The 12,526-nt window shown below is 51.3% G+C and overlaps 2 protein-coding genes across 3 annotated transcripts in view; both read left to right on the plus strand.

Annotated features, from left to right (window-relative positions):
- Window positions 1–1,164: 1,164 nt before the first annotated feature.
- Window positions 1,165–9,804, plus strand: Gpatch3 (G-patch domain containing 3). 2 transcript variants are annotated; one of them, XM_055611013.1, is made up of 7 exons: window positions 1,165–1,944; window positions 3,615–4,036; window positions 5,404–5,578; window positions 6,233–6,292; window positions 8,143–8,264; window positions 8,504–8,631; window positions 9,151–9,804. In XM_055611013.1, the coding sequence occupies exons 1-7, from the start codon at window positions 1,488–1,490 to the stop codon at window positions 9,365–9,367; spliced, it is 1,581 nt and encodes a 526-aa protein (XP_055466988.1). In that variant the 5' UTR covers window positions 1,165–1,487; the 3' UTR covers window positions 9,368–9,804. The 2 variants fall into 2 exon arrangements, with proteins under 2 accessions (XP_055466988.1, XP_055466989.1); XM_055611014.1 differs by lacking the exon at window positions 1,165–1,944 and adding an exon at window positions 2,158–2,845.
- Window positions 9,805–9,975: 171 nt separating this feature from the next.
- Gpn2 (GPN-loop GTPase 2) overlaps window positions 9,976–12,526 on the plus strand; it is a 7,443-nt gene continuing 4,892 nt past the window's right edge. Inside the window, exons 1-2 of the mRNA XM_055611015.1 lie at window positions 9,976–10,457; window positions 11,341–11,497. Of these exons, the coding sequence (XP_055466990.1) occupies window positions 10,047–10,457; window positions 11,341–11,497 (568 nt within the window). The 5' untranslated portion in view covers window positions 9,976–10,046. The remainder of the gene's footprint in view (window positions 10,458–11,340; window positions 11,498–12,526) is intronic.

Here is a 12,526-nt window from a genome sequence, read left to right on the forward strand (position 1 = left end):
CAGCAGCAAGTCTCAAGTCTCTGCCTGCCTCCTCTGCCTCCAGCCCTCTTCTCTAGCTCCTCCCCTCTTTCCTGTCCTCTGGCTCCTCCCATCGCACAACATTGTATCTAGTTGCTTATTTGTGTCCTGTTTACATAAGAGTCAGCCTTCTTCTGCAGTAACTGTCGGCCTGTCTTTTTATTGTAGTTTCTAAGCCAGAGTAGAAATATCTCAGAACAATGGTTTATTTCCAAGAGGAGTCTGAGGAAGAGGTGTGATCCTCACAAACTATCCTACCTGCTGTCACAAACAAAAGGAGATGGACTTGCAAGTTCTCTGTCATTAGTAAAGGCCTGCTAAAAGCCATCTCTCCACCGAGATTTAAATATCAAAGCCGGCCGCTTGGAGTCACAGCCGCTTGGAGTCAGTGGGGTCTCATGAGCCTTTCCCTCCTCCATAACAGGAAGCTGAAGGGCCTAATTTGGGGCAGATCTGCAGTTGTTATGAGTTCAAGAATGCAACCACCACCTGCTGCTTTTGAAGATGTGGTTTAGGATTCCAGAACCACCTGCCAGCTCTGGTTTCGGAAGCTCCAGCGCCCTCTTATGGCATCCCTGAGCACTGCACACAGGTGTTGCACTTAAAGCGAACACAGAATCTGTACTGTTTGAGGGGGACACAGACATGGTGTAGAGAGGTGGCCCACTGCTGGCACTAGGAGTTTCATTTAATAACCTCTGGCTCCTGGGAATACTCTTCTCCATCCATGCGCGTACCTGTTTTTATTCTGTTCTTTTGTTGTTGTTAAATTTATGTGTATGAGTTTTGCCTGCATGTACGTAGGTGCACTTCCGTGTGCGTCTGGTGCCTCTAGAGGTCAGTGGAGGGTATCCAATCTCCTGAAACTGGAGTGATGGATGGGTGGGTGGCCTGCCTCATATGTGGGTGCTGGGAATCCAACCCGAGTACTCTGTGAGGGCAGTAAGTGCTCTGCGCTATCTCTTCATCCTTCACACCCTCCCCACAAGTCACGGTCTCTGACTTAGCCCTGGCTGGTCTAAAAACCCACTATGTAGACCAAGCTGGTTTTGAACTCGTCTAGGTCTGTTTGTCTCTGCCTCCCAAGCGCTGGGATTAAAGGCGTGCGCCTCCACGACCGGCCTCTTCAACTTTTGTTTTGGATCCCGTCTTGTTATGTAGCACTGGTTGGATTGATACTGTATAGTCCAATCTTGCATCAGGCTCCCGCCACCTCCCGGTACAGCCTCCGGGTGCTCCACACTGGTTTCTCCTTAGAGCCTCTCGCATGCTGGGCCCGCTATCACGGAGCTACAGCCCGGCCCATCAGAAGAGTTTCCAGCACCTGTGGATCTGGACAAACGGTTTCCGTCCAAGAGCAACTAAAACATAGCTGGAAGGACCAAAGGATCACAGATTTCCGCACGCCAAAGACCGAGACGCGGTGTTCTCGCGAGAGTTGACCCCAGGCAGTCATGTGACAATCCAAGATGGCGATGCCCAGGGAGGCGGACGAAGAGTCGGTGGTTTACCTGGTGGTGAGTGGGATTCCTCCTGTGTTACGCTCGGCCCAGTTACGGAGCTACTTTAGCCAGTTCCGGGAACAGCGCGGCGGAGGTTTCCTGTGTTTCCACTACCGGCATCGGCCCGAGAGGGGCCCTCCTCAGTCGATTCCTGACGAGGCCCGAGCTGCCCCCGACCCTGCTGTCGAGGATCCGGTTCTCTCCCAGGCTACCGCCCCTGATGCCCGCACTGTCCCCGCCCGGGACTCTGCTCCGGTTCAGACTCTGCTCCGCACCTGCTGCTGTGTGGTCTCGGTGAGGGGAGTGGCGCAAGCCCAGCGGCTGCTTCGCATGTACTCGGGCCGCCGGTGGCTGGACTCTCAGGGGACCTGGCTTCCGGGTCGTTGTCACATCCGCAGGCTGAGACTACCCACTGAGGCTTCAGGTAAGAGGGAGAGAGAATGGATTGGATTTACGGCTCTTAGAAAGGAGGCACATTTCCTGGGTAGTGAAGATAGATCTCTCGTTACCACTGTTCAGGAGCTTGAGGCAACTTTGGAGAAAGTTTTCAGCCCAAGTCGCCTGTTATTTTCACTCAGGGACTTAAAGGGCAAAAATACAAAACAAATATATAAGATATATATAAGATGACTTACAAGTTTATCCCTTCTTAGGACCATTCCTCTGATGGGTTGATTTTGCACTGGCAGGATTTCTTTAAAAGGAAATTTGAAGCCGGGCGTGCTAAAGCATGCTTTTAATCCCAGCACTCAGAAGGTAGAGGCAGGTAGATCTCCAGGCCAGCGAGTTTCAAGCCAGCCAGGGCTAGACAGAGAAACCCTGTCTCCAGACAATTAAACAAAGGAATATGGCTTTCTTAGCTAACATAAGCGGCTGGAAGACTTGATCTGTAGAGGGAAATCACAGTTGCCCTTACTACAGGACTTAAACCTTGGGCCTCAGGAGGCAGCAGAAGGGGGCGGGGCACTTGTGTCCTTCCTTACAAAGAGTCTTTAAGGAGAGTGATGTCACCCTAGCACTTGGGAAACAGAGGCAGGTGGATCTGTTAACTTTGTAAGTTTGAGGCAGCTCTGACCCTGTCTGTAAACAAACAAAGGAATGAATGAATAGTAAATCAAACCAGTGTGTCAGTTCAGAGTAACAGTTGCTAAAGGAGTGCAAGGTTTGGGCAGAGTCCTTAGGAACAATGTCTTACCAAGGTGTACTGCATGAGCTGCTTCTCCAGGTGTGTCTCAATCTCTTTATAGTCTGTGCTGGCCTTAAACTCTGTGGATGTTAGAATGACCTTGAATCAGACATGGTAGTGCACTCTAATTTCAGAAGAGGTAAGCAAATCTGACCTGGATCTCTGGGACCCACATAGTAGAAGGAAAGAAATGACTACAGCAAGTCTGGCCTCCATAGATAAAACACTGTGGTGTGCGCGCACACAACAAAGAAATCGTAATTTTTTTGAAAAAGTCATTCGCTGTGCTCGGCACACCAGATATGTGCAGTGGGAACTGGTGACCGCTCTGGGCTCGGAATATAGTTGACTTAAGGTGATGGTTGTAGCTCTAGTACCAATAAAAGCTGGTCACCAGGAGGCAAATGCTGAGGAAATTGTGTGTTCCCTCTCGGGAGATGGTGAAGCCCACTCAAATTACTGCCCTGGCAGAGGACTGTGAGTTTCCAGCACCCATGTGGCAGCTCGGAACTGCTCGTAACTCCACTCTCAGGGGGTTAGCCCTCCACAGGCTCCTTTGTGCTTGCGGTGCACATACATGCAGACACCCGGGGACACCCACAAGGATGATTGTGTAATCTGCACTTATTTATTTTGTGGGAGCGTACAGGTGACACTAGGGTAGGGGTGAGATGGCAGCTTGTGGGAGCCAGTTCTCTAACTCTGCCATGTGGATTCTGGGGTCAAAGTCAAGTTACCCAGCTTGGAGGCAAGTTCATCTTGTTAGCCTTTTTTGTTTTTTTCTGTTTTTTTGAGGCAGGGTTTCTCTGTCGGGTAGGAAACAGCTTTAAACTGGGACTTACTTCTGGCTTGATTATTGCTAAAATCTTCTAGGGTTTTAACATCCATCCTTCTCTCTCCTTCCTAAGATCTGGGGTCCTTTCCCTTTAAGACCCGGAAGGAACTGCAGAGTCGAAGGGCAGAGAATGAAGTTTTTACCCTGGCGGACCTGAGGCAGCTCCCCGAGCTGAACCCACCAGCGCTGATGCCCAATGGCAACGTGGGCACGCCCCTACGGGTCTTTTTGGAGCTGATCCGGGCCTGCCGCCTACCCCCTCGAATTATCACCCAGCTGCAGCTCCAGTTCCCCAAGACAGGCTCCTCCCGGCGTTATGGCAATGTGCCCTTCCAGTACGACGACTCAGAGACTGTGGAGCAGGAAGAGCATGTGTACACGGCCGACGGGGAGGAAATCCCCCAGGGTACCTGCCTGGAAGATCCAGCAGCCAGCCCCTTCGATGAGCCAGACGACAAAGGGCAGCAGGAAGAGGAAGAGTCTCACTCAGAAGATGTGAGTACCGCAGCACCCTGCAGAGGCCGGTCAGGGCTGGGGCGGAGCTCGTTGGGTGGACTGCTTAGCTGGGGAGCCCAAAGCCCTGAGTTTGAATCCCAGGCTGCATAAACCTGCCAGGGTGGTACCTATCTCTAATCCCAGCCCTAGGGGAGTTGGGGGCAGGAGGATCAGAAGTTCAAGGTTGTCTTCAGCTGCATAGAGAGTTCAAACCCAGCCTGGGGATGCATGCAACTGAGTTAAAAAAAAAAAAAAAAAAAAAAAGACAGGCCAAGGCATTAATGCTACTGTCCTGTCAGATAAAGGGCCGCGCCCCCCCCCCCCCCCCCCCATGGAGTAGAGTAGAGCTAGGAAGGGACCCTGAGAAGGCTTCTCCAACCTCTGGGCTTCCTAGACCACCTATTCTGGCCTTCAGTCATTGCACTGAATACAAGTCTGAACTTGGTCAGCAAAATAGACAGTTTTCATCTCCTTTCTCCATGAATCAAGTGAGATGGAATCTGTCCTGAATTTTTGTTTTTTTTTTTTTTTTTACTTAGCTTTTGAGACAGGCCCATGGCGTCCCTTCTGACCTTCACCTTCCAGCTCTGTAGCATTGGTTCCTGTCACCTCTTGGGGTTTATCCAGGGTGGGTCCTAGGGGGAATCAAGCCAAGAGCCATCCTGTCATTCCCCAAGTCCAGTTAAGCACACCGTAGCAAGGATTAGTTCTCAAGTCTAAAGATACTCCACCATTCATTTCCTGCCCTGGAAGAGCCTGAATGCTGGAGTGACAAAGCAAGCTGTGTGGGATGGCACACAGCTTGGGTTCGCCTGCTAGTTCTGCTGCTCTTGGCACAGTGTGGTGGCCACATCACCTCACCTCTGAACCTAGGTTCCCTTGTGTAAATGCAAATAATGCCACTCTCCTCACAGGGCCACTGGGCTCCTCTCATCCCAGGAACCCAACTATAGGAAAGGCCTGACCAGCAGGAGATAGTCCTTGTCCTTGTGCCTTCTTTCTTTCTCAATTGTGAAACAATTGAGAAAGGCTTAAATGGCATGCACTGATTAACACTGCTGTACACCAAGTGGGTTTGTGTAGGCTACAGGACTCGGCATGAGGAGTTAACCAAGCGAGGAAGCTGAGGGTGTGGAGGGGGGACTGCCTGGCCTAGAGTTCAGAACCAAGAGTGAGCAGAATGAGAAACAGGGATGGTGACAGGAGTTGGTCAAGGTTTTAAGGTCTAAATATGGTGCTTCTGGAAAAGCCTGGAGGTATGGTTCAGAGGTCCAGGCCCACGTCCCCTTCTGGGCCCTGAAACTCCTTCCTGGTAGGCCTGAGGCCAGGAAGTCAGATGCAGGGCACCGCTCCCTCTCTTCCCCCAGGACGATGACCGTGGTGAGGAGTGGGAGCGGCACGAAGCCCTGCATGAGGATGTGACAAGGCAGGAGCGGACGAGCGAGCGGCTCTTTGAGGAGGAGATTGAGCTGAAGTGGGAAAAGGGTGGCTCTGGCCTGGTGTTCTACACCGACGCTCAGTTCTGGCAGGAGGAAGAAGGAGGTAAGGCCAGGTGTCCGTGGACTTTCAGTTACCGTGACAAATGCTGGGATGGATTGACTGCTAAAGAGGAAAGGGTTGGCTCAGTTTAGAGGCCTCAAGGCATAGCCTGTGGTGAGGCTTCAAGTTATGGTTGCAGTACATGGTACAGGAGGACAATTACCTCATGGCTGGGGTGCAGAGAAGAGCCCAGGGACCCATAGTACCTCTTGAAGGCACACATGAAGCCTCACCTCCTAAAGTTCCCATTACTTCCGCTGTGCCTGGAACTAAGCCTTTAACACATGAGCTCTGTGGGGGAGGATTAGGACTCAGACCATTAGGTTGGCGCCCAGGCACAGACTGTCAAGCCAGAGCTGGGGCCTTTGCTCTATGTAGCAGAGTTCCTGACAGCCTTAAAAATAAATAAATAAATAAAACCCCCCAAAAGCTAGGAAATGGCTTCCCTCCGATGTAAACCAGACCGGTCATCCCATTTTGGAATGATGAATTGGTGGGACAGAACCTGGAATGTTTGACCAGCCCTAGATTTAGCTCTAAACATAGCTGGGAGTCGTTGGGGTGGGGCATAGGGCTTGGTGGTAGAGCATTTGATCTTGTGCAAGGCCCTGTAGTGCACCGAAGAATTCATGCTTCTGGACGCTCTCACCCCTGCAGACTTCGATGAGCAGACAGCTGATGACTGGGACGTGGACATGAGTGTCTACTATGACAGAGGTACGGAGCCAGGGTGGCAGCCCGGGGAGGAGCTTGTGCCCTAGTCCTGTTTGTTAGCCACACGTGCTCGTCAGAGGTTAAGTCAGGGAACCAGTGTTCTCTCATGCTTGGTGTGCTCAAGAATGGTTCCAGAGCCCCCGTGGACAGCAAAATCTTAACACAAGGGTGTACGATTTGCCTAGACCTACACATATCCTCATAGTGCACGCCTTTACTCCTAGCACTCAGGAGGCAGAGGCAGGCAGATCTCTGTGAGTTCAGGCCAGCCTGGTCTACAGAGTGAGTTCCAGGACCGCCAAGGCTACACAGAGAAACCCTATCTCAAAAACCAAATTTGTCAAGGGCTGGGGCTACAGCTCAGTGTACTTTCCTAGCATATGTGAGGTCCTGGGCTCAATTCCAGCACCAGGAAAAAAACTTACTGTTGTACACTTGGAATTCCCATAGTGAGGAAGTTGGTGAGACATGAAAATTGTTGCAAGTTTGAGGTCAGAGTGGACTACAGAGTGAATGAACCAATAAATTATCTAGATATTTTCTAGACCCTGATGCAGTGTAGATGCGATGCAAATAGTATTACTCGGGGAATAATGATGGCGTGGGGGGTCTGTGTGTGTTGATCCAGATGGAGTTGCTGTCTGAGTAGTTCAGACTGTGCTTGGATCTGCAGGTGGAGATCAGGCTGTAGAAACAGGCTGACTGTCTACCTCTACCTGAGAACATTCACTACCTATAGTTGTAGTCTGTGTCCTCTCTCTGTGATGGGCCTGAGGGAATGGGTCTTGGGGTTCTGGGTAAACAGGCTCTAAATAAAAGCTTGTTTTTTTTTTTTTTTTTTTTTTTTAAAAAGGCTTGATTTTTAGTCAATTCATAACTCTGAAGTGAAGAATAACCTAGAATTTTGTTTTGCTTTTGTTTTTTTACTCTGTTTTGTTTCATTTTTTTTAATACAGGGTCTGTGTAGCCATGGAACTTGGTAGAACAGGTTGGCCTCAATCTCACAGAGATCCTCCTTCCTCTGCTTCCCAAATGCTGGGATTATAGACAGGTGCCATAATCATCCAGGCATGATGATGCAAGCCTTTAATCCCAGCAGTTGAGAGGCAGAGGCAGGTGGATCTCTGTGAGTTCAAGCCCAGCCTAGTTTACAAAGTGAGTCCAATACAGCCAAGACTACACAGAGAAACCCTATCTTGAAAAACCAAAAAAAAAAAAAAAAAAAAAAAAGAAGGAAAATAAAAGATATGTGCCATAATGCCTTGCCCCTTTTTGGATAAGTTTTTTTTTAATTGTATTAATGATTTTTGTTTTGTCTTGTCTTGTTTTTTTGAGCCAGGGTCTCACTGTGTAGCTCTGGCTGTCCTGGAACTCAAAGAGATCCACCTGCTTCTCCCTCTCAAGTGCTGGGATTAAAAGCCACCCTGCCCAACTGAGATTTATTATTTTTATCTTATGTGTGCTTTAAGTATACCATGTGCCTGGTACACCTGGAGCCCAGAAGAGGGCCTCAGATCCCTTCGAGCTAGAGTTACAGACAGTTGTGAGCAGCCATGTGTGTGTTGAGAAGTGAACCCAGGTCTTGTGGAGGCTCAGTACATAGTCTCAGCTGCTGAGACGTCTCTTCAGTTCCCAGTAGCCTGTGTTCTGACTTCACCTGTCAGTTCTGTAACATTTCTGCACTCTCCCTTGTAAGATGAGAGCTGTGGTTCCTGTCCTGCTGAGCTCCCAATCTCATAAGAGAGATTACAGGACATTATGAAAATGAATCAATAAGTCTTGTGAGGGGACCCCAGAAGCCTCATCCTCCTGGTGAGGGGCACTGTTTTACAAAGTGGGTTGTGGTCCCTCAGATGGTGGAGACAAGGACGCCCGAGACTCTGTCCAAATGCGCCTGGAACGGAGGCTCCGTGATGGCCAGGAAGATGGCTCTGTCAGAGGATGCCACGTGGGCACCTTTGAGCGCCACACCAAGGTAAGAACACTGGCTAACCTGCTGACACCTAATCCTTCTCTATTTCTCCTCCTGCCCCAAGGAACGCCTCCCTCTCCCTCTTTCCCTCCATCTTTTACTTCCTTTGAGGCAGGGTATCCATATGTAGCCCAGCCTGACCTTGAACTCAGATCCTCCCACCTCTGTCTCATGTAATGGCACATGCACCACCTTGTCAAACGGAAGCCACTTTTCTTGAGTCTCACTGCTTCCCTTTGCAGGGCATTGGCCGGAAGGTGATGGAGCGCCAGGGCTGGGCTGAAGGCCAGGGCCTGGGTAGTAGGTGCTCCGGGGTGCCTGAGGCCCTAGATGGTGATGGCCAGCATCCTAGATGCAAGCGTGGACTGGGGTAAGTGCGGCTGAGGGACCCCTGGGTCATAGTCCAGCTTTGGTGCTGTTTGGTTTCTGGGTTCCCCTCTTCCCATTGCTTTTGGGATGGGTACCGGTACCCCTATAAGAATATCTTCATAATAGAAGTACAAGAAATAGAGGACACTGTTATGTTCATTTTAAACCCAATCCTACAACTTAAATCATGGATTCCCCCCCGGGAAAGCCATTTCCTCAAGTCTGAGTTTGGGCTCAATAAGGAAGTCTGATGTGGGGATAAAAATTCCAAGGTTCCTGGTAGTTGGCACAGACTGTCTCCAGAGTTTGGAGAGCAGAGTTCCAGGTATAATAAGGCTTTGTCTTTGGTGCTGGGGGTTTGGCTCAGTGATGAGTGTTTGCCTGGCCCTGATCCAACCCCTATTAGTGTGAGGCAGTTATGTCTTACAAACCAGACATGTAGTTACTTTCTGTTTCTTGCCACCTCTCCCCTGGGGTTTGAAGAAAGCGGCCTTCTCACCATGAGCCCTGTTCCATCCAGGTACCATGGAGAGAAACTACAGCCATTTGGGCAACTAAAGAGGCCCCGTGGAACTGGCTTGGGGCTCATTTCCACAATCTACGATGAGCCTCTGCCCCAAGACCAGGGGGAGTCCCTGCTCCGGCGCCAGCCACCCACCAGCATGAAGTTTCGGACAGATATGACTTTTGTGAGGGCCTCCAGCCGTGCCTTAGACAGATCCTCAGAGCCTGAGTGAGGCTAGGTCGCTGGTCAGGATGTCAGCTGCAGGAACACATCCCTGGGTCTTGCCTTGTGGGCCTCTGAAGCAGCCAAGAGCCTGGAACGGGCAGTCTGCGCAGCAGGCTCAAACGAGAAACCCTCGAGCGTGCCCACCACTTCTCTACCTCAAAGATGTCACTAAAAGCCCCTCCTCCTGGGGCGTTCTTGCCTAAAGGCCTTTCCTTGGCCTCCGAACCCTAGTCCTTGTTTGGGCTTGCCTCAGAACCCTCAAGATCTGGACTGCCTGTGGCACTGGCAAGTCGATTTTGGGGGTCTCTGAAGGAGACTATCGTGGGACAAGGAAAAGGGACCAGAGAAGAACTGATCCAGACAGGGTGCGGCCGTTCCTCGCCCCCACCTCTACCCTCTGGCTAGGGACGGGTCTGCGCTGAAATAAACTAATTTACGACTAGACCAGGCCTGAAAGTCTGCCTTGGAGAAGCCTGGGAAACCCCAAGATTGACAAGGCGGCGGGAGAAATGCGGCTGCGTGATCGCAGCTTACGTCACCGTGTGGGCGGGACTTCCTCTCCAGACAAGTTCCGGCTAGGTCCGGAAGCCGGAGCTTTTCCTTTCCTTGCCGGGTAGTTTGGTTGATTTTCTGCGTGGGTCTCCGATTTAGTTCGGGAGGCGCCTTTGGGCTGGCCCGCACCACCCATGGCGGCCCCCGCCCCGGCTACGGCCTTCGGGCAGGCGGTGATCGGGCCCCCGGGCTCGGGGAAGACCACGTACTGCCTGGGCATGAGCGAGTTCCTGCGCGCGCTGGGCCGGCGCGTGGCGGTGGTGAACCTGGACCCAGCCAACGAGGGGCTGCCATACGAGTGTGCCGTGGACGTGGGCGAGCTGGTGGGGCTGGGCGACGTGATGGACGCTCTGCGACTGGGGCCCAACGGTGGCCTGCTCTACTGCATGGAGTACCTGGAAGCCAACCTGGACTGGCTGCGCGCCAAGCTGGAGCCCCTCCGAGGCCACTACTTTCTCTTCGACTGCCCCGGGCAAGTGGAGCTCTGCACGCACCACGCCGCCCTGCGCAGCATCTTCTCCCAGATGGCTCAGTGGGACCTCAGGGTTCGTCTAGGGTCGGGCAAGCCCATTATGCAGATGGAGTCCCTGAGACCGGGAGGCCGATAAATGCCACGCCCCCAAGTCACACTGCCAGAGAGGGACTGAGTTGAGTTTGGAGCAGATCTCAGGCCTCTGAGTTCCAATTTCAGCTCTGCCACCCGCCGCTGTGTGGTCTGGGAAAGTCCTTTCATCTCTAAAATGTTAGCTCTCAATTGGGGATTTAAAAAAGAAAAAAACAACGGTGGCCCAGCGATTGTTTATTTGGTGTGCATAAGTGTAATGAAAAAATTGGGAGGCAGGTGCAGTGGAATTTGAACCTGTGGTCCACTGTGGGGCTCTGTGCAAGAGACCTTGTAAGAGGGATGGGAGATTTATTTAGCTCAATGGTAGAGATAGCCCACTACCACCCTCGGACAGGGTTGTAGCCCCGGACTGTCCTGGAACTCACAGATCTGCCTGCCTCCACCTCCCAAGTGCTGGGATTAAAGCCATGCATCACCTCGCCCAGCACTGGTAGGAGTCTTGTCTAACAAGTAGCCCCAGGCTCCAGGTTTGTCCCTAGAATAGTAGGTAGGATGAAAAAAATGCCCCACGTCATCTGGGAGGAGCACATGCTGCTGGTCTTCAGAATTAAATACAAGAGCCAGAGAAGGTGGCACATGCCCGTAATTCCAGCACTTGGCATATGGAGGCCGAAAGAGCATGAGTTCCAGGCCATAGAACCCTGTCTCAAGCACACACATGTACAGGGAAGTAGAAGCAGGACAGTACTAAGGAAGGTACACACTGGGTCCTCAAGCTGCCAGTCTGACGAGGGAGGCATGGGCCCGAGTCCCCTCCCACGCCAGGTCAGTCTTCCCTCTCATCCTGTGTCTTCTGCTCACAGCTGACCGCTGTCCACCTTGTGGATTCTCACTACTGCACAGACCCAGCCAAGTTCATCTCTGTCCTGTGCACCTCCCTGGCCACCATGCTGCACGTGGAACTGCCCCACGTCAACCTCCTCTCCAAGATGGACCTTATTGAGCACTATGGGAAGCTGGGTAAGAGACTGCTTGGAGCTCGAAAGCAGCTGCCTCACTGCGTCCCGGACTTCTGACCTATTGTGGGCGCCACTGTGCCAGGCTGCAGAGGAGTTTAACAAGATGATAGGCTAGCACCTGGCTGAAGGAAGTGGATATCGGCTCACTGCTGAGGCCCTGCACCCTGACACTTGGGCGGTGAGAAGTGGCCAGCTGGAGGACTGTCCTAGCCAGTACAGGACAGTATGGACAGTGCAGGACAGAATAAATGCAGGAGCATTTATTCCTCCATGTTCTAGAGGATCGGAAGCCTTCTGACCTAGGCGTGTGTAGACCCAGGGTTGGGTTGTACGTGACCACCTTCACGTGGCAAGAAGCAGGGAAGATTGTCAGGAGTTGGGTAGTGTCCCAGTGGCCAGCATTTTTTGTCAATTATTTCTCTGCTCTGCTTGTGGCATTAGCGCCTTAGAAACTGAAGCCATAATGGAATAGAGAGAAGAAAGTTGAAATCCTTAGCGTAGTAGCAGGGAGGGAGATTAGGAAAATGACATGAAAGTGACCTGGCCTAGCAGGACATGGAGGGGTGTCGGCTTCTTTTGGGAGGCAACTTTCCAAGGAGCCCAAGATCTGTTAGCTGTGCTTTTCTTTTTTCTTTCTTTCTTTTTCATTCTTTTTTTTTTTTTTTTTTTTTTTTTTTTTTTTTTTTTTTTTTTTTTTTCAAGACAAGCTTTCTCTGTGTTGCCCTGGTTGTTCTGGAACTCTCTTTGTAGACGAGGCTGGCCTTGAACTCACAGAGATCCACCTGCCTCTACCTCCGGAGTTGCTGGGATTAAAGGCATGCACCTTCACTGCCTGGCTTTTGTTGTTTGTTTGTTTTTTAATTGGGAAGCTATTGGTAGAACCAAAGGTTTATGTTAGAGCATCTGTTCTGGGCTTACTTTAAGGAACTGTCTCAGGAAGGGAAGGTCCTTTACCCAAGAGGCCTTGCTGCTGGACTAAGCAGTAATTCAGTTTGGGTAGCATTTACTAAGTTCCCCCCCCCCCCCCCCC

The sequence above is a fragment of the Psammomys obesus genome, unplaced genomic scaffold, assembly GCF_907164565.1.
Source record: "Psammomys obesus unplaced genomic scaffold, mPsaObe1.curated_primary_1811, whole genome shotgun sequence".
In the NCBI taxonomy this organism is placed as follows: domain Eukaryota; kingdom Metazoa; phylum Chordata; class Mammalia; order Rodentia; family Muridae; genus Psammomys; species Psammomys obesus.